Source organism: Aquarana catesbeiana, linkage group LG01, assembly GCF_042186555.1.
Source record: "Aquarana catesbeiana isolate 2022-GZ linkage group LG01, ASM4218655v1, whole genome shotgun sequence".
Classification (NCBI taxonomy): Eukaryota; Metazoa; Chordata; class Amphibia; order Anura; family Ranidae; genus Aquarana; species Aquarana catesbeiana.
The window spans coordinates 203375982-203398201 of NC_133324.1; the positions used below are offsets into that span (position 1 = coordinate 203375982).

General features: G+C 39.8%; 1 protein-coding gene across 2 annotated transcripts in view; it reads left to right on the forward strand.

Moving 5' to 3' along the window:
* PRR16 (proline rich 16) overlaps window positions 1-22220 on the forward strand; it is a 482873-nt gene that overhangs the window by 304241 nt on the left and 156412 nt on the right. Inside the window, exons 2-3 of one of the 2 annotated variants that reach the window (XM_073624674.1) lie at window positions 12338-13201; window positions 14078-14162. In XM_073624674.1, coding sequence (XP_073480775.1) covers window positions 12338-13081 — 744 coding nt within the window. In that variant the 3' untranslated portion in view covers window positions 13082-13201; window positions 14078-14162. The remainder of the gene's footprint in view (window positions 1-12337; window positions 13202-14077; window positions 14163-22220) is intronic. The other variant, XM_073624676.1, reaches the window with a different exon arrangement.

Genomic DNA, 22220 nt, shown 5'->3' on the forward strand with positions numbered 1-22220 from the left:
AATGTGTTCTCTAGAGGGTATTTTAGTACAATATTTATTTTGTTAAAGGTAAAGATAAAGATAGTGTAATATAATAAAGAATATTGTACACTAGCACTTTTTATACTTCTGCATCTACGTTGCCTTAAACCGAAAGGAGCTTATCCTGAGCTGTGAAACGCGTCCTGTCAGTGTACGTATTGGTATTCAGATTCATATCCTATTCTTAAACATTCTTTTCTTTCAAGTTCCCTACAGCTTCAGCTTTCATTTGAGATGTATCACCCACCAAGTAGGCCCAGTTTGTGGTACCACAGTGCATAATGAGAGACTACCTTACCTTTCTGTAACACACTGTGGCAAGTACAATATTACATGGAAATGCTGTGAGATGTTTATTATGCAAGCAGTGCATGAATTTTAGGTATGTTTCCAACCTTACTTTGGCATGTCATAAATAGCAGGTTGACAGAGGTAATATTCCTCTGAAGGGATGTCTATGCTTATATACTCTATATTACCAAAAGTATTGGGACATCTGCCTTTACACACACATGAACTTTAATAGCATCCTAGTCTTAGTCCATAGGGTTCAACACTGAGTTCAACATCAAGTTGACCCACCCTTTGCAGCTATAACAGCTTCAACTCTTCTGGGAAGGCTGTCCACAAGCTTTAGGAGTGTGTCTATGGGAATGTTTGACCATTCTTCCAGAATCGTATTTGTGAGGTCAGGCACTGATGTGGACGAAAAGGCCTTGCTTGCAGTCTCCACTCTTATTTATCCCAAAGATGTTCTATTGGGTTGAGGTCAGGACTCTGTGCAGGCCAATCAAGTTCCTCCACCCCAAACTCGCTCATCCATGTCTTTATGGACCTTGCTTTGTGAACTGGACCAAATCATTTGTTTTTCAGGGGTTGGGCTTGGCCCCTTAGTTTCAGTGAAGGGAACTCTTTAGGGGTCAGTATACCAAGACATTTTGGACAATTTTATGCTCCCAGCTTTGTGGGAACAGTTTGGGGATGACCCCTTCCTGTTCCAACATGACTGCGCACCACAGCACAAACAAGGTCCATAAAGACAAGGATGAGCAAGTTTGGGGTGGAGGAACTTGACTCACCTGCACAGAGTCCTGACCTTCATCTGATAGAAAATCTTTGGGATGAATTATCGTCCACATCAGTGCCTGACCTCACAAATGCCCTTCTGGAAGAATGGTCAAACAACCCATAGACACACTCCTAAACCTTGTGGACAGTCTTCCCAGAAGAATTGAAGCTGTTATAGCTGCAGAAGATGGACCAACTCAATATTGAACCCTACGGACTAAGACTGGGATGCCAAGCGTCCCAATACTTTTGGTAATATAGTGTATCTTTATGCTTTGCTTACTCATTGACGGCTCTGTGTTGCACATCCTTTGTTCCCTTATTCTTTATAGTTGTATAGCTTCTTGCTCAAATACATTTTAAGTTATACTTTAATTTTATATTTATTTTGCTGAAATGATGAATGGTTGCCGAAAAGAACCTAAATAAATATTCAATAGTATTTATTGATATGTACTCAGCCCATATGTGTTAATACACAAAGTTTATAGCTATTTTTTTATTTAAATGTTACACATGATGTAAAGATTGTGTGCTGATTCACAATACCAACTTTTGTTGAAGTTGTGAGTCCACTAATGGGGGAATGGTAAGGACAGGCAGAAGTCTTTGGATCTATATTGTATGCTTTTTTATAGAGCAGCTTGCTTGAATACCATCGTAATAATGGCTCCCATCACACTGCTTAGAATGCGGTGCTCTCATTGAAACGGTTCTGTTTACCTTTTGAAAACAGATTTGGGTAAAATTAAATAAAAGCAGGTTGAATTGCAGTTAAAGTCTGTGGTTATAGAGCTCCTTGACATTGGTATAATTGAGCAATAGTGTACTTTTTTAAATTACACTAAAGTTGGGTTAATTTTCGTGTTATTATTCTATAAATGCTCGGTAAAATATAACTTGTTGTGCACAGAGCCTTATGACTCAGAACTGCTTGTGCTGCCAAATTAAAATAAAATATCTTTCAATGACTACAGTAGAACGGCGTCACACAATAGCCAAATTATCATGAAAAATGGACAAGTGCTTGCACGTCATTACCAAGCAATAACTTTCAAATGAGGAATCTATCAGCCATGGGAGTGCTGTTATGCTGTATCATTTGTTTCTCTCACAAAGAAAAGCCATTCTGGAGGAAGTCATTCTTCAGCATAATGTCTCTATTGGCTGGAGTGTCTGCAATTTCAATGTATTTTTATGTAAAAATAACAATATGAAAGATGTATTTTATCTAGGTTGAAGATGACAGTTCAGTAGGAAATGACAAAGATTGCAACCCCTACTACCTCCTGGATCTCTTTAACCAATGACTAGTAAAGGTCCAGTTTTAGTAGTGGTCAAATCCTTGAGGATTACTGCGTTGTCACTCTTTCCACACTACCACTTTTTAATCACATTTATATCTTTGAAAAATGCTGCATAGAGTATGCATGATGTTGGTACTCTCAAGACTGCTCTATGCCTGAATGCTGTAGAGACTATTCCCATGAGGCTGTGCCCAGAGAGACTTTTGTAGTACATTGTAAATGTATCTGTACACTGGCAGACTAAATAAAAATGTTTCTTTATCTAATTGGTGAAATGCTACATTTTTTGTTGATCCAATAATAATTCGGGTTGGTGGTTAGATCAGTGTTAGGTTTATATGGTCATAGTGAATGCCGACCCTCACACTCAGTTTCAAAAGGACATGATGAAACAAACAGCAGTTCTCTTTAGAACAGAAAAATGTGTGAATCAAACATTTTTGCAATATACACATTTCTCAGCAAAAATGTTACAAGCCTACCCCTCAAGTGCAGCTTGCATGATGAAATACTTACCTTCTTTCCCGTTTCTGCTATTTTCAAGGTCCTGCCTGTCACATACTGCAAATATCCCACAGCCCAATGAATTTCTATGGGTGACACAGGGGTTTCAGTCGTATTCTTTGACAAAGCTTCTTTGGTTGGAATTTATAGAATATTATTTTGCTCATCATAGTAAAACATTGAAAAGTTTTCTTAGGCTGGCACACAATATATATTTTTTAATCACTAAATACTTTCTTATTTTCACCCCCTTCCTACCCAGGCCAATTTTCAGCTTCCAGTGCTGTCGCACTTTGAACGACAAATGCGTGGTCATGCAACACTGTACATATATGCAATTTTTATCATTTTTTGAGACAGATAGAGCTTTCTTTTGGTGGCATGGTTAATATAAAGGGGTGATCTTTTAAAATCATTTTAATTTTGTTGAAATTCTAAGTAAGTAAGTGCTCTTTTTATGAGGAATGTAAAGTATAAATAAATAGGTAATTTAAACATTCTGGAATGCAAATTACGAGGAATATGAAAATCTTGTCTGATACAGTATTGAGCAAATGGTAAGGAAATGTCAGGTATTGGGATATGAAGGAATGTTTATTTTCCTTGGTAATTTAATAAAAATACAAGAGATGGACATTGAAGAACTTTGCACAGGGATTTGGGAAGATATCATGCATTAGGTATACGGCTTTCTGCCAGAAACATGTAGGATACAAATTGCACTTATACCTCTGTCAATAAAAAGAATACAAATCACCTTGAAGATGTTACTAGATTACCAGAAGCAGAACGTTTGAGACTGCAAAGGTATTTTGTAAAGATTTGAAATAATAGTTTAATCCTCTGCCATTACAATGCATTATGTACAGATTACCACATCATAGAAACTCTAATATTGGCTTATTCAGCCAATGTACCCTTTTAAGAACAATAATACTATATTTATGTACTATATATACAGCTTTTAGCATATCAATAGCTTCTATCATAGCCAAGGTTAAGATTCAAGCCAATGCACCTTAGATAAATCCATCTGCACATCCGTCAGCTGACTTGACAGTACTTAGGAAGCCCAATCCACCACCAACGCCTCCACGGTTAACTCCAGGGAAATTTGGAAGATTACTTAGAATTGGTGCAATACCCAGGGGACCTGTCAACCTTCCTAATGTTTGTGTACAGTATGTGCAATTCATAATATCAAAGTGGATAAAATGACAGGCAGCCATTGACACACAGACCAGAAAAGGATTGTTGTTCCTCAGGCTACAATAGGAAAACAAGTGTGCTTTAGTGAAAATGTCCAGTATCACAGCTTTAGGCCAGACTATGATGTTCAATCTGAAATGAAAAATACACAATTAAAGATATATATATATATATATATATATATATATATATATATATATATATAATATCACCTGTAATTTAGATCAGTCTTGTGCATTATATCTACATTAGAGAAGAATGCTTGTATACTTTATGACATACAGTATTTGTATAATATGAAAGTAAAGATATTAGTAAACTCGAATCCTCACTAACAAAATACACTACACACCTCACTAACAAAATAAAACACACCTGTTTTCAATAAAATCAGATAATAACAGCTACTAAACCACTGTGATTAAAAAATCATTAATTCACTAATCATATTAACAAATTCACTTATTAATAAAGCAACTCTACTACATAATCTATTGATACACCCATGGAAGCACACTAGTACTGTCTTATGTTTGGGTGCTTGCATGGGTGTACATAGTCACATGTGCCTAAATCACTGGATGTTGTAGTAGGGAAGCTTAATTAAAGTGATTGTAACCCCTCACCTATTCCCAGTGAAGTAAGAAGTCTCAGGTTATGCACAGAGACAAAACAAACCCTTCTACATAAGTTGTACCGATTTAATTGCAGCCTCTTCTTCTTCCATTTAAAGCACAGACTGTACACATCTATTCTGAGCTCCCAAAGGCAGGGGCGGAGATCTGATGTCACACACTGAACAGCTCAGACAGGAGAGCATAAATTGAGAACTGAATGGAGGGAATGGACACCCCCCTCTATACACAATCTCATAGAGAAACATGTATAGCTGAGGCTGTAAATCCTCCTCCATCCCTTGGGGTCAGCACACCCTGTCAGAAATTACAGATAGCAGAAGAACTAGACTATAGAAAGAAATCACACTCAGTGCTTTAAATTTAGGCAAGTATACACTATAGAAGTATATGCTTTGTTCATTTTTCATGTCAGAGGTTTACAGCTACTTTTTTTTCAATAGATTTTATTGAAGGATATTTCATTACAGGATATAGCAATAGTGATAATATATTTTCATATAACACTTGGTAGAAATTCATGTAGTCTAAGCGTTGTTTACATGGGTGGAGTATAAAATAGGAATAAGATACAACAAGACATTAAAGTAATTTTCATGCAGGGATAACTGGATGGATCGGCTGTAGAGGGTCCTTAAAGAACTACAAGGTGGAACAAAAAGAGGGAGAGGATGGGGGGGTTTGTGTGGTGGGGTGGGGGGGGGGGCATACACCAATTACACTGCAATAGTGAGAGAAAAAAACATTAGGGCTTAGCTGAAGTCATGAGCTGGGTGCTCTCGGTTGGAGTGTTGGTGTTTAAAGTACCGGTGAGGAAGGAGGGTGGTTATGTTGGGTGACTTCTGGAACTTCGAGTCCCACTGGTTGTGGGTTGATTCTCTGAGGTGACCTCTTTCCCTGAGGATGTAGAGAGAGCCCCGTAGTAAGAGAAGGAATTTTTTTCAAAATCTTTAAGTTCCTCTTGAGATAGTGTTGATTGCATGAAGGCCTGCCATCTGGAGTAGAATCGTGCATTGGATGCTTCTTGTTTGAGGTCGGTGTTGAGTTTGTCTTTGTGCAATAAGTGTAAAAGTTCCTGTTTGATTTGTGAGGTCTTTGGACAGCGGGGGAAGTCAAATTTTTTAAAATCTATCTTCTGATGATTAAGAGACATATTAAGGCCCAGTCCTTATATAGTAGGTGGGTGTTGGGGGGACCAGGGTAGCAGTTGATTGTCCCAATACCCGAAAATGAGGAGCAAGGGCTCTTTAGGTACTTTCAGCAGTGTTATATCAAATATGTAGGTGATGACTTGATCCCAGAAGGTGTAAATGAAGTAGCATGTCCAAAAACGGTGGGTTAGTGATGGTCTTGGCTGATGGCACAGGGAACAGTTGGCGGTGCCTTGGTCGTTCTTGTCTGAGAGGAAAGGTATATAGGCACGGTGGTGGATTTTTAGTTGGGTTTCTTTCCATGATTCATTGGGGATCAGTTGTTGGATTTTGTTATATCCTAGTAGAGGTTTATCTACTATTTCTGTATCAAGAAAGTCTCTACCTCAGTTTGCTGCTGATGAGGATGCGATCGTAGGAGTGATCTTTTGCAGGAGAGGTTTGTAGATGTCGGAAATTGTATAGGAGTCATCTTGGAGCAGTAGGTCTGTAATGGTCACTTTAAATCTCTTACGTTCCTCTCTGCATGAGTTCCGTATAAAGTTAACACATTGCCCAAAATGGAAAGTGTGAGATTGGGGGAGGGAGAATGTTTCGGCGATGGCTGAGAAGTTATGGGAGTGTCCTGTTTCCACATTGCATAGAGTGGAGAATTTTGTGAGGCCTTTTTGTTGCCAGATGTAAAAAGGTTTGTGCTCCCTTCCCGGTGGGAAGTTTGGGTTCCCCTGGATCAGAAGGTGCCTGGACATGAAGGGAGAGAGTTTTAGGCCTTTTCTTACTTCTCTCCAGGCTATGGCTGTGTCCCTTAGGAGAAGGTTATGCTGTAAGGGTGAGGGGATAGATTTCCATTTGCAGTGGAGAAGAGCCACCAAGGAGTAGGGGTGGGCCATTAGAGTTTCCATGGAGTAGTTTGAGTAGCGGGAGGATTGTGATATCCAATCTATACCTATCCATCTGGAGTAGACATGCTAGGTTATATGCTCCGACATTTGGGAGGCTAATACCCCCTTCACATCTGGGAAGATATAGTTTTGTAAAAGCAATGCGTGGTCATTTGTTTTGCCAGATAAATTTAGAGATGGCTTTGTTTAAGGTTTTTATATCCTTGTGTTGCAGAAGTAATGGAATCATTTGAAGTGAGTATAGTAAGCGAGCAAAACTGACCATTTTCACTAAATGGCATCTTCCCAGAAGCGAAAGGGGCAGATCCATCCAGTTTCCCAATTCTTGAGATATTTTTCTGATCAGAGGGGGATAGTTGAGGTGGTAGATAGAGGAGCGTAACTTCCCTATTTTGATGCCTAGGTAGGTTATGTGTGATTTGGCTACTGTGAAAGGTGAATGGTGGGCCCAGGGAGGATTGGAGAGGGTGCCTATGGGGAGGATTTCACTTTTGCTATAATTTATGCGGAGACCCAAACAGAGTCTAAATTCATCAAATACTGTTTTAATAGTGGACATGTCAGAGGAGGGGTTAGCCGAGAATATGAGGACATCGTCGGCGAAGAGGGAAGTACATAGTTCATGCTTGGCAATACTGATTCCATGTAGTGGGGCCTTTTGAGTTAAGTACCAAGATAAGGGTTCTAGCTCAATATTAAAAAGGAGCGGGGATAGGGGCCATCCCTGTCTCGTGCCCTTGTGGAGGCGGAATTCATCTGAGAGGAAGCCAGCCGCCATCAGTCTGGCTGTGGGGGAAGCATACATAGCATTTATGAGATGTTTGAAGGGACCCCATTTTAGAGATGGCCATTGAGAGCCATTTGAAACTAATGTAATCGAAAGGCTTTTTCAGCGTCCAGAGTGATGATGGCGTGGTCCCCCCTGAGTTGCCTTTAGCATGTTCTAGGACCATCATTACCTTACGGATGTTTAAAGTGGCTGTTCTCCCTTTCCCAAAGCCTGATAGGGCGGAGTGTATCAGAAAGGAAATGATGGTGGCTAGTCTGGTGGCTACAGTTTTGGAGAGTATTTTAGCATCTAGATTTAGGAGTGATATGGGTCAGTAGGAGCCCGATTCTTGGGGATCTTTGCCCTTATTTGAGAGCAATTTGATGATGGCCTGATTCCCTGTAGGTAGGGGCCGCCTGACCATATATCACTGTAGACCCTGAAGAGAGTAGGTTCTGCTATGTTTTGTAGGGTTTTATAGAAATCCCCTGTAAACCCATCGGGACCCGGGGCTTTAGAGGGAGCTAGGTTGCGAATAGTTTTAGATATTTCGGATAGAGAGATGGGTGCATTTAGGGCCTCGAGTTGTCAGGGAGTTATCGTCGGTATATATATTCCAACTAGGAAGGATTGTGCAATCGTTTCGTATATGAGGTCAGATGCCTATAAAGATGAATAGTATTGTAGCATGACTTTATTGATGTCCTGTTGAGGGGATCTAATGGTGCCTGAGGTGTCTCTTAGGGAGGTGATATGTGTTTAGTGGAAAGGGCCTTTGCAAAGCCTTGCTAGCAGTTTACCCGCTTTGTTGCCAAATTTGTGGATAGTGGCATCCATATGGGCCCTTTTTGTCCATTCGTGTGTGTCAGCCCAGGTGTCAAAAGCACTTTTTGCTGCCTGCCATTCATTCCTGTTTTCAGGGGAGTCTATGGTCTATAGAGAGCGTTGTGCTAGTCGGAGTCTGGTACTAGCTGTCTTAAAGTTTGCTATGGTGATTTTTTTGAAAGAAGCAGCATAGGAAATGATCTGGCCTCTACGGAAGGCCTTGCCAGCTTCCCAAAAAAGGTTTGGATTGTCGGTGTGTGATGAATTGGACGTGGAAAATTTTGTCCATGCTTTCCCCATGTATTGTTGGAAATCAGAATTGTTTTGGAGATAGGATGGAAAACGCCATATTCTGGGGTTAGAATGTAGGTCAGGGTTGTCTAGTGTTGCCGAAATGGGAGCATGGTCTGATATGTCATGGATATCTGCACCAGAAATCAATGGGATGAGGCTGTCAGTACAGAAGAGGTAGTCGATTCTGGTGAAGACGTTATGTGGGTTGGAGTAGAAGGTGTATTCCCTGTCTGCCAGGTGTAAGAGTCACCAAATGTCTCTGAAGTGAAGAGAGCCCATAGTGGATGGGAAGTGCGTGGGGTCAGTGGTTTTGGGTATTTCTCAAGGAAGTTTGGGTGTGGCTCTGTCTTCTGTTGGGTGAAGGGTGGTGTTGAAATCCCCCCAACTATATGTGGGATGTGTGGGTTATGTAGAAGCCAAGTGGAGATTTCGCTAAAAAATAGTTTTCCATGGCCTTTTGGGGGTCGTAAATATTGTAGATCACTAGATCTCTGTTCCCTAGGTGGATATGTGCTGAAAGGAAGCGACCCTGGCTATCAGTGTCAACTGAGATAACTTCACAGGGGAGGTTTTTGTGAAACAAAATGAGAACCCCTGCTTTGCGGTCGATTGCGTCTGAACCTAGGACAGTACCTACCAAGAATTTTTTCATGCGGTGGAAATTTAGGGATGAAAGGTGGGTTTCCTGGAGTAGGGCAATGTTGGTTTTCAGTCTCTTAAGATGGCAAAGAATTTTAAGTCTCTTAATGGGGGACCTAAGCCCTTTCACGTTCCAAGAGGTAATTTTCATAGGGATAAAGTGATTTGGGCTGGTAACGTGATTGTATTAGGGTTAGGCCTGAAGAGAGGAGCTGTGATAAGTAGGTGGTGCCTGAGTGTCTGGTGTTTGACAGGTGGCATAGGGTAGAGGTGTTTGAGGTGGGGAGGAGTTTGGAGAGGTGGGTGTATGGAAAAAAAATACTACTAAATATTGAGAGCAATTCACTTTTTTCCGTATGGAGTCACTGTATAGGCCAGCTCCCAGTACTGACATGAGCGTTGTAGCGGAGGTATGCCCATATTTCTATGATACCACGTGCAGAAAGGGCAGGTTATGTATGAAGGAGGGAGGAGGCCGTAAGCAGTAAGGTCATAGGAAGTATTTTTTAGCAAAGAAGATGGAGAAGATTAATAGATAACAAAACAATGCATAATATCAAGGTCTGTCAGTTAGTTGGATGGGTTCAGCTTCTACCTGATCAGCGAGGAGTGGAGAGATGGTCAGGTCCAGAGGGTTTGAAGCGTTTTGGAGAGTTCTTCCCCGGGCCTCTTTGGTCCAGAGGGCGATTATTTGGGGTGACCCTGGATGGGGAATTGAAGTGTGAATCAGCTTGAAGTTTGCGCAGGAAGGCTTCCGCTTCAGGGGGATCTTGAAAGATGAGCTGGTCGCCGTTGGGGGCTTTGAGGCGCAGAATTGCAGGGAAAGCTAGAATGAATTTCACTTGTTGCTGGTGAAGTTTCGTATATATTTGTTGAAAGGCTTTCCTTTTCTTGGAGACTTCGATGGAGTAGTCTACAAAAATCCTAATTTTGATTCCACCTATTTGATTTCGTCTAAATTTGATTCCGGAAAACTGTCTGAACTTTTGCAGGATGATGGCCTTGTCCGAGTAATTTAGGTATCTAGCGAGATCTAGCGGGGAGTTTTGCGGTAGGAGGTGAAAGCTCCCATGCAGTGGGCATGTTCTACCGTGCAAAGGACTGGAAGGCCTAAAGCTTCTGGGATACGTCTGCACAGAATTCGGCGATGCCAGATATTTGCAATGATTCTGGGATGCCCACGAACTGCAAATTGCTCCTTCTGGATATATTTTCCAAATCGTCCAGCTTTTGGAATATATACTGCTGGCAACAAAAGTGAGTACACCCCTAAGTGAAAATGTCCAAATTGGGCCCAACTAGCCATTTTTCCTCCCCGGTGTCATGTGACTCGTTAGTGTTACAAGGTCTCAGGTGTGAATGGGGAGCAGGTGTGTTAAATTTGGTGTTATTGCTCTCACTCTCTCATACTGGTCACTGGAAGTTCAACATGGCACCTCATGGCAAAGAACTCTCTGAGGTTCTGAGTAAAAGAATTGTTGCTCTTTATAAAGATGCCCTAGGCTATAAGAAGATTGCCAAGACACTTAAACTGAGCTGCAGCACAATGGCTAAGACCATACAGCGGTTTAACAGGACAGGTTCCACTCAGAACAGGCCTCGCCATGGTCGACCAAAGAAGTTGAGTGCACGTGCTCACCGTCATATCCAGAGGTTGTCTTTGGGAAATAGACATATTAGTGCTGCCAGCATTGCTGGAGAGGTTAAAGGGGTGGGGGGGTCAGCCTGTCAGTGCTCAGACAATACGCCGCACACTGCATCAAATTGGTCTGCATGGCTCTGGTCCCAGAAGGAAGCCTCTTCTAAAAATGATGCAAAAGCCCGTAAAACAGTTTGCTGAAGACAAGCAGAATAAGGACATGGATCACAGGAACCATGTCCTGTGGTCTGATGAGACCCAGATAAACTTATTTGGTTCAGATGGTGTCAAGCGTGTGTGGTGACAACCAGTTGAGGAGTACAAAGACAAGTCTGTCTGGCCTACAGTTAAGCATGGTGTTAGGAGTTTTATGGTCTGGGGCTGCATGAGTGATGCCGGCACTGGGGAGCTACAGTTCATTGAGGGAACCATATATATATATATATATATGTATATGTGTATATATATATATATATATATATATATATATATATATATATATAACTTTTTTTTTCTTTACACAAATTCACAAGTCACATCTTACTAGACATGATCCTAATATTCCATATAGTTAGTGAAATTACAAATGCTCAACTTTTTCACCTACAAAGTGTACATGTGTATACCCATGCAGGGCAAAACAACCGTTTTGATTGCCACCCTCCAACACTGGCTGTAAAAATGTACTAATGTCTGCTCCACTGCCTCCCTTTTCACTAACCAGAGCACAGGAAAAAGGCTCTATATAACAATCAAGGCAATTTGATTGAAACATAAATGGGCTATGAACTCTTTGAGGTTGATTTACTTTTTTATTTTTCTTTGGCTTAGTGAATGTGACGAAAGTTTACTTTGCAAACAAGAGCCAATCATGTGCAAGGATGACAAAAAACCTGTATTTTTGCTTTCACATGACTAGATGATCAAAATAATGTGTGTTTTTCAATTACCATGTTGATTTGACCTGAGTCCCGGAGCAACAAGGACGCAGGGTGCCATCTTTAAAAAAAAACCACAGACATGGTCAAAATTACTCATTTGTACAGAAAAGCACAACATAATGTTTTCCGCCTTCAAAATGATTTAATTTTGAAAATACTTTTATAGATGGGAAACAGAAAAAAGCAGAAAACTACATGGTTTAAAGATAAATACATATTGCAAAAAGTACTCAGATGTTGTGATGACATATCTATAAACATCTGTCTCTCAGATCTATTTCTTTCATTCATTAAACTGTCACAATCATTTGAGCACTGCTGATAGGATAAGGAGAATTTCATGGTTTTTACAAAATCTATCACCCTGACACTAATTTTAGCTGCTTTGTTGATGTTTTAAAAGTTAATTGTATGTATTTTTCATGTTCCACAGGTGGTTGACCAGATTGACAATTTAACTTCAGATCTGCAGCTGGAGGATGAGATGACAGACAGCTCCAAAACAGACACGTTGAACAGCAGCTCAAGTAGCACAACAGCTTCTAGCATAGACAAGGTTAAAGTTCGAGCCAATGCACCTTTAATAAATCCACCTGCACATCCGTCAGCTGTCCTGACAGTACTTAGGAAGCCCAATCCACCACCACCACCTCCACGGTTAACTCCAGTGAAAATTGAAGAAACTCAAAGATTATTCAACTCCACCAACACTATAAAAAAAAATGGAGGATTACTTAGAAATGGTGGAATTCCTGGGGGACCTGTCACACTTCCTAATGGTGATGTATGTGCAATTCATAATATCAAAGTGGATAAAATGACAGGACAGCCATTGACACACAGACCAGAAAAGGACCGTTGTTCTCAGGCTACAACGAGAGAACGAGTACGCTTTAGTGAAAATGTCCTTTATCATGGCTACTGTCCAGACTGTGATGTTCGATCTGAAATGAAAAACAAAGAGGTTCATCTTCATGAGGAGTCCATCCCCTTAGCAGCAAAACTTCCTCACCATTGTCCTTTGCCATCAAAACCATCGTATCCTATGGAAAATGGTGGATTAGGAATTACCAGTGGTGTCTGCCATCTGCCTTCAAAACCAGGAAGTCAGCCACCACCAACTGCACCAAAACCACAAAAAACTATACTGAGAAAATCAACCACAACAACAGTGTGATTATTTTTTTATATTTAGATTTTTATAATATTTATTAAAAAATGATAATGAGCACTTTAAAGCAATAAAAAGCCCAGATTCAACCCTCCTCTCTTCAGAAGTGTCATAACAATCAATTTGGTAAGTGTCATTTTATCAGTGTTCATTTTGGAAAATGTACTTTTTGTAAATGGGAAATTTATAAAAACAAAATTAATGTTTTAGGTCTAAAACTGTTTATTCGTAAAATAAGCAACTATACCAATAACAGAAATAAAGATTTTAAATAAATATTTTAAAAAGACAATGCTCACTATTTAAAAGAAAAATGCTCACTAGTATTCAGAATGAAGTTTACAAATATGGCGTAATATTCTACTAAAAGGCAACACCTGGCAGCATAACTTCTAGATAAGCATAATAGTTATGTCCTTATAGTGCTTATAGTGTTTAAATTATCAAAACTTTAAATTGGCTATTTGAGATTAGGTTGAACATTGGTAGACTGTATACAAAATATTTCTGTTACCATAGGTAGACTAAATCTTCCACTGCAGAGAATTTGTAATCATCATGATAAAATTATTGATATGAATTAATTGTAAAAAATCAATTAATTATCAGAGGAGAACAAGACACACGTGCCATGTATATGACTCTTGGTAACTCTAAGAATTGAAATACCATTTGCCAAAGGAGTGCTGGTAAGATAGTGAGTCATACAACTCACCAGCATCTACCCATATAACATATATTGTCGGTTCATGGTGGACTGACTCATTTAAGTGTTTTTCTACTTCTAATAAAAGGTAACAAAAAGCTGTTCAACCTGAAAAGTAATGAACAACAAAAGGGAACTACTCTGCCCAGGAACCTTCTCTTTAGGTCATGGGAATGTTCATCACTGGGTATTATTCTACCATTAAATGGCTTTTCCCCTCAATAGGAACTCATTGCAAAATATCAAAAAACAGAATTATGTTGTTTGTTACCTGTTAATATTCACTTACCTTTTAGAGAGAGTATTGTACGGGAGCATACCTAATGGATCCTGGAGCTTTACGTTTGGCCACAAGGACTCAAAACTGAATACGACTGTATGGTGAGCAAATCATTTTTAACGTATTAATACCGTGACTAAATGGTTTCTTGTTATTGGTATACTTGTTTTTCTGAAAAAACATAACACAGCTGTATGTGCATGTTCTATAGCTTAAAAAAAATTGCAAAACTGTTTGATCACAGATGTAAATGAAAAATAGACACAAGAAGATCTGACCGTGACAGGGGGGTTGTGTAGAAAAATCATGTTATATACAAGAGCAATCATTCTGGCTGGTCTTTAGCTGACCAGTTGATGGCCAGTGCAAGAGGCTTTTTAAAGAGACATTGGGGTTGATCCACTAAAACTGGAGAGTACAAAATCTGGTGCAGCTTTGCTTCCAGATTTTTTTTCAAAGCTTAATTGAACAAGCTGAAGTTAGGTATAAAACTCTACTCTAAACATTTTCCAAAGTGGATCTATAGTGACTCTCCTAAAAAACGGGCAAAAGGGGTTGCAATTGGTTTCTCGAAAAATTTTAATTATCTTTTAATAGATAGGAAAACAGACCCCGATGAGCGCTTCCTTTTTTTGAAGATTAGGATAGGAGAGAGAATCCTCACCCTTGCCAATATTTACTGCCCGAACAGAGACCCGACCAAATTTCTTTTGCGGGTCCTTAATGAACTGTTGGAATTCAGGGAAGGGGAGATGATAGTAGCAGGGGACTTCAATTTAAGTATGGATCCATCCCTAGATAGCTCATCAAATGCATGGGGGACAAGTAAAGACACCCTGCGAAGAATGGGGAAAAAATTACATGAATGCCAGTTGATTGATATGTGGAGGATTCAACACGCTGGGGTCAGAGATTATACCTACTTCTCCCCCGTGCATGGTACATATTCCAGACTGGACTATCTGATGGTGGACCATCGCTTGGTGGATACGGTAGTAGAAACTAAGATTGGGATTAGATCATTGTCAGACCATGCCCCTGCCATGATGAAAATAAAACTAAAAGAAGTGCAAAAACCCCCATTTACTTGGCGCCTTAATGAGAACTTAATCAAAGATCCCAAAGGCGTAGAAAGAATCCAACAGGAAATCGATTTATTTTCTTAACCAACGACACGGGCGAAACTCAGGGGGCGATTGTATGGGAAGCCTTCAAGGCGTATATTAGAGGGATCCTGATCTCTGTTGGGGCAGGACTGAAAAAAGAAAGAATAAAAAGAAAGGAAGCGCTTATCGCAGAAATTTTTAGGTTAGAGCAGATACATAAAGCCTACAGAGGATCTGATAGGACACCATTGCAGCAGCTGACCATCAAGAGAGACGAATTAAGAGACTTAATGGAAGAGGAGGTGCACCATATTATGAATAGACATCTAAGAGAAAAATTTAAGTGGGGCAATAAAGTAGGCAAACACCTGGCAAAAACTCTGAGGAAAAAAACGAGACATAAATTTCATTGACAGGATCCAAAATAAAAAAGGGACCTGAGGTTTTCTTCGGGAGAAATTGGAGAAGGATTTAGACAATATTTTACATCACTGTACTCAGTTAGTAAGAAAGGTTGCAGTAGAGGGAATAAAGAAAGGGCTGAGGCCTTCTTAAAGGAGGCAGGGCTTAATAAACTGCCCGAAAAGGACATAAAAGATCTCGATAATCCCATAACAGAAGAAGAAGTCCGTCTGGCTCTGAGATCTTCTCCCACCGGGAGAAGTCCAGGCCCGGATGGCTTCACAGCCGGTTTTTTCAAAATATTTGGAGACTCTTTGGTCCCGAGGATGTGTAGGCTCTGGAACGATCTTGGGACGCAGGGTGAGCTGAGTGAAGGTGCTCTGCTGGCGGCTGTGACCTTAATCCCCAAGGAGGGCAAGGACTGCACCCTTTGCTCAAGCTATAGACCTATAGCGCTTATAAACGCAGACATCAAACTGTATGCGAAGGTGCTTGCAACTAGATTTAAGGAGAGAATGGCTCATCTGGTCCATCCGGACCAGGTGGGCTTTGTTCCTGGGAGAGAGAGCAGAGATAACGGGGTGCGGTCCTTGCTCATAGCAGAGGCCATCAAGAGCAATGGAACCCCAGGTCTATTTCTGTCAATAGATGCCGAGAAGGCCTTTGACAGAGTAGACTGGGGTTTCATGATTAAAACGCTGGAAGCTATGGGGGTGGGAGAAAAAATGATAAAGTGGATTAAAATTCTATACAATCACCCCTCTGCCTTTGTTAAAGTAAACAACGTCCCCTCAGCTCAGTTCGAAATGAGAAACGGGACCAGACAGGGCTGCCCTCTCTCCCCTCTCCTGTTTGTGCTGACATTAGAGCCGCTGCTAGCCACTATACGTAATAATCCGGACATAAGAGGTTGTACAGTGGGGAAGGAGGAACATAAATTGCCAAAAATAGTGCTAAAATCTTGTGAGCCACAAATGGGTTAATGCCTTCAGTGTGAATAAATGAACCTAATTCAGCTGCACACACTAACCACGTTCCATACCGTGTATATGCCAAAAATAAATAAATATATGTGTATGCGCTAAAGGCTATAAATACGTGAACAAAGAATATAATAAATCTATACAATATTAAAAATTATTATAAATTATAAACAGTGTCACACACCTGTGAAGAAAGTGACTATAATCCACAATTGAATATATGAAAAATGGTAACATGCACCATGCAAAAAAATGTGAGAAAAAAAAAAAAATCCTTTAAATGATTAAAAAAAAATATATAAGTGCTACTTGATAAATAAAGTGTCCGAAACCAATTCATACAAATGAATATATCTCAGTCCAAGCCATTCATAAGAGTATATAAATCAAAGTGCACAATAGTGTCCAAACAAATAGCAGGCAATCCTCATGCTGGTTTTTTTGAAAAAGTGCTAAATATTCCTCATGCTCTTCTTATGAGATGTGCACATTAAGGCATGCTGCAGTGCTCTCCAGTGACCCCCAATGGATAATGCGCTCACCTTAGAGCATGTGACACAGTAGCTAAACAGTGTCAAAACACGCATTAGAGCCACTCCAGGGCTCACACAGGGTATGCTGGTGATGATCTGTATCTCGCTCAAATGGTGACATATATGAAAGAAAGGAGACTCATAGCATAATACCGCCAGGAATTTATTTGAAAAGCCCTAAAAACAATCCCTCCAGGAGGGTACTCACAATGCTTGGGTGCGTCAGTGCACCATCCTATCCAAAACATGCAATACAGATGAATCCTGTGGCGTGCGGTGCGGTGTTCAATCCTCTGCCTGTCTGTGTGTAGAAAGCTCCGTCCTGCCACTCCCCTACGCGTCTTCGGCACAGGGTATACGTGCCTTCATCTGGGGGATCCCAGATATATAACTTAGAGAAAAGGGAGAAAGATTTGTTAACTAAAGAGCAAGTGATAGTGGGAGGAAGATGGGCAAGTTGGGTGGCCTTCAGGAAATCTGCTAAGTATGCCGAAATGATGCTGATATAATTTGACATCTGTGGGGTAGATAGGTGTTTTGCCCGGTTGGAAACACAGGATTGGGGTCTGCGGGGGGGAGAGGGGGGGGATGGGTCGGGGAGGGCGGGAGTAGGGGAGGTTTTAGGGATAGGATGTGTGGGTTTATTGTTTTGGTATAAGATTAAATGTGATTTTTTCTTTTGTATGGATATTTAAAACTTAAATAAAGATTTAAAAAAAAAAAAAAGAAGCTGTTTGGCTACCATGTCCAGCTGCACCAGATTTTACGGTCTCCAGTTTTAGCAAATCAACCCCATTGCTAAATCCATCTCTTTGGCTAAGCATGCTTGTTAATTGGTTTTAGAAAACATCCCTAGCTTATCTCAAGGAAATAATAGTATTCACGCAGCAAAATCGATTTGAGAAGATCCTGAAATCAACTGGGAGTTGCATTTGTTCTCTGACCCAATCACTATCAGCCAGTAAGAACGAGGATGATCTCATAAGTTTTATCAATAACAGGTCACAATGGGATTCATATATAAAAATGCTAGTAAATGGGTAAGTCATAAATGAACAAATGATTGGAAAAGTAGCTATAGGAAGCACATTGCCAAACCTGGTTCTTAAGCTAGCCATACATGTGTAGATTTATCTAATTAAAAGAGAAAGATCCAATAGATTCTGCCATCCATGCTAAACAGCATAAATGTCCTTTGCTGGCTATTGTATTATGACAACCGACACCCATGGCTGTCAGAATACCCAGACAGTAACTGCATTTGGTTGGATGCAGTCATTGTTCAGCCCACAATTTTCAAAATGGCTGAAAAAATGTACTTTTGTTGAGCAGGGTAGTGCCCACAAGTTTACACACAAACCAAATTCCGGATGATTCAGCTGAAATCAACTAAAATTTGAGCTGTGCATGCCAGGTTTTAGATGAAGAAGATTTTTCATAAGGTTTTTAGAAGCTCTGTGGTTATTCAATTGATTTTCGCCTCAGTAAACACAGACTGGTACATAACAGTAAGAGCTAATACATTTTTGTATTGTGTTTCAAAAATAGGTACGAATCCATAGTTTGATCATTTTATATGTAAATGGCTTTTATATGTAAATGGATGGATATTTTTGCTTGTTATATTGGTTTTATTGAAATAATAAGAAATGAAATACCAAAAACATAAAGAAAATAATTTATGAAGCAATAATTGTTGAACTATTCTGTCATCAAAATATTTATACAATGTTCATTGCTTATACTACTTTAAATATTTTGATGGGATCTAAACTGAAAGTAAAACTTCTCAACTCCCCAAAAATGCCCAGGCTCCATTCTGCATCTCCGTTGATGCAGCTGTCTCTGTTAAAGTAAATAAATCTAAGACTTCCATTGTGCCACATCCAGAAATATATGTGGAAACAAACATATGTGGGGATAAGCCCTAACATAAATGTTGGACTTTAATAGCACATAAATGAGGCATAAAAACATAAATAAAATAAAATTTTTATTACAAAAATAGTTAAGAGTATACAACAATAAAAACAACCTTGCCCGTAAACTATACTATATGTAAAAACCTGGCCGAACAGATCACCCCCTATAGGATTAAGGACACAGACACCTATAACCTATTAACACCAGTATATCGCATAGAAAGGTATTTAACCACTTAAGGACCAACCGCCGCAGCTGTACTGCGGCAGGTTGGCTCTCCTGGGCGAATCGCTGTCATTGTATGTTGGCCTCTTTAAGACCAATAGGGGGCACACGTGGGCCCGTGGCGCGATGCCGGAGCCGATGCTCGTGGCCGTCAGCCGCGTTGTCCACCGGCCACCCACGATTGCTTCTGAAAGAGACAGAACGGGGATCTGTCAATGTAAACAGACAGATTAGTAACAGCGATCTGTCTCCTCCTCCAGTCACTACAGTCCCCCCACAGATAGAAACACCTCCCTAGGGAACACTTAACCCCTTGATCGCCCCTAGTGTCAACCCCTTCCCTAGCTATTTTTAGCACTGATCGCTGTATAAATGTCACTGGTCCCAAAAAAGTGTCAAAAGTGTCAGATCAGGCCACTGCAATGTCGCAGCCCTGATAAAAATTGCTGATCACCGCCATTACTAGTAAAAAAAACTAAAAAACTAATAATAAAAAAGCTATAAATCTGGCCCCTATTTTGTAGATGCTATAACTTTTGCGAAAACCAATCAATATACGCTTATTGTGATTTTTTTTTACCAAAAATATGTAGAAGAATACATATCAGCCTAAACTGATGAAGAAATTAGTTTTTTTGCACTTTTTTTGGCATATTTATTATAGCAAAAAGTAAAAAATATTTTTTTTTTCAAAATTGTGTTTTTTTTTTGTTTATAGCGCAAACAAAAAAAACCACAGAGGTGATCAAATACCACCAAAATAAAGCTCTATTTGTGGGAAAAAAAAGACACAAAATTTGTTTGGGTACAGCGTTGCACGACCGCGCAATTGTCTGTTAAAGCGACGCAGTGCCGTATCTCAAAAAAATGACCTGGTCAGGAAGGGGGTAAATACTTCCGGTCCTTAAGTGGTTAAGGTGTGCAGGTCCAAATACAGTGGTCAACGCACTTTGAATATAGCATAGCTTCCTCAAGACCATATGTTGTGGGGTATGAGTATATAGCAAAAAAAAATGAAAATATTACTTTCTCTATAATACATTATATGAATAAATCACATATAACAAACTAGGTTTATAGTTTGTATGCTCACATCAGAATGGCTGAATGTAGTACGCCACGTATGACAAGTCGTGGGGGCATGCCCAGGGGTCTCAAACCAAAAACACTCCCTGGGGCGGCTTGTATGTAAGTAGAACTAATAGTGGGATGCCTTATGAAAGATCAAAAAGTAAAGGGCCACAGAGTAGATTAATGGATGTCATCATCTAAATTCCTGCGTATGTAAGTGAATAATCTTGAGCCCTACATGTGGAGCACCACACCCCCCATGGCTGCCACTACAGAACCTGATCACTAGACCTGGAAGCTGGCAACCACCATAACCCACAGCCTTATAGGCCTTGCCCCAAGGTAAGCGCTCAGCCATCCAAACTAATCCCACTGGTCATTGATGTATATCAGCTGCCCTGCTGTTAGCAGTGACATAGAAAGGGTGGTGGTATCTCTGATGTGATGGGTTGTGACTGGCAATCTTGGCTTCACCCTCTCTATCTCGTGTGAGAGGGGAAATGAAAAACTAGGTCTCAGGGGATAGAACAGAACAGACTTCTTTCATAAATGGACGACAAAGACTTTTCTGAACAGAAAGGTTGCTTTAAAGATGACATCTAGGCTGTTTTAAAAATGCCAGTGAATGCAGGTACTGTATAAAAAAAATTATTTCATTTATTTTAATACAGCAATTTTAAGAAAATTAGTTCAGCCTCATGTAATACTCTGTACAGCAACACTCAAAGTTGGGGAGGATGGGGCAGATTAGGAACCAATTGAGTGTGCTGCATTAACATGTACCTCCAAAGAACATGCATATGGGAAAAGAGTGTAAAGAAATGAGATGGGTGAGTTTGTTATATCACTGCTGGTCCCTCACTGACCAATCAAAGTTGGAGACGGGGGGCTATATGCTTAAGAGAAGTCAAGTCTAGCTTTGTTCTACTGACAGTTAAGGCTGAATAGACCTATTTACAAATCCTTTGACTTATAAAACAGTTCTCATACAGTATATGTATTTTAAATGTGTACTTAAGTTTACTTTCAATAGAATGATAATGAAACATATGTGAGCATTGCTAATGGATAAGTGACACATTTAAAAAAAAGATGCTAAGTGCTATAAATAAACTAAAGAACTAAGACAGTATTAATAGTACATACTAATAGTAAATACTATAGTATTATTATATTTATTTATTTATTTAATAGTAAAATAGTTCAATACAGTGGCTCACTGCATGTGAGCAACCAATTACAGTATGATGTAATTCCATAAAAATAAATTAAATATAAAAAGAAAATTAACAACCACATATATGTGTGTGTATATATATATATATATATATATATATACTGTGTGTGTGTATATATATATATATATATATATATATATATATATATATATATATATATATATACATTCCACACTTCACAAACTGAGGATGCATTTGTGCACAACTAGTGCAGGAAATTCCACTCTTGTGCTCCAGTGCTGGTGCTCCTTTAAAAATGAATAATTCAGAAGAATCAGTTGACCTCCTAAAACTAGAAGGTCAAAATGTGCTTCAGAGTACAAACTTCTTTTTCCCCTTCCATCCAGATCACTATTATCCACCCTTTCCACACAGAGATTAGTGTCAACTCAGAGTGCCTTCTTTTTCTCATTAACCAGCAGGAAAAAGAGATTCCAAAACTAAATGGTTCAAAAGCCTCTACTTCACATGCCTGGGTCCTCACAGTCTTCCTCAGACTGTGCTGATCAGCATAAGGTCAGATCTGCTCCTCTGCACATCCACAGTTGTCAGGACAGGAGAGCCAACCTAGAGGTGGTGTTATCATCATTGAAGGATTATTACATATTGACACAGTGGTGCACAGTATTCCCATGCCCTGTAATCCTGCCCAGCCAGTGCACATCCTCTGTATGACTG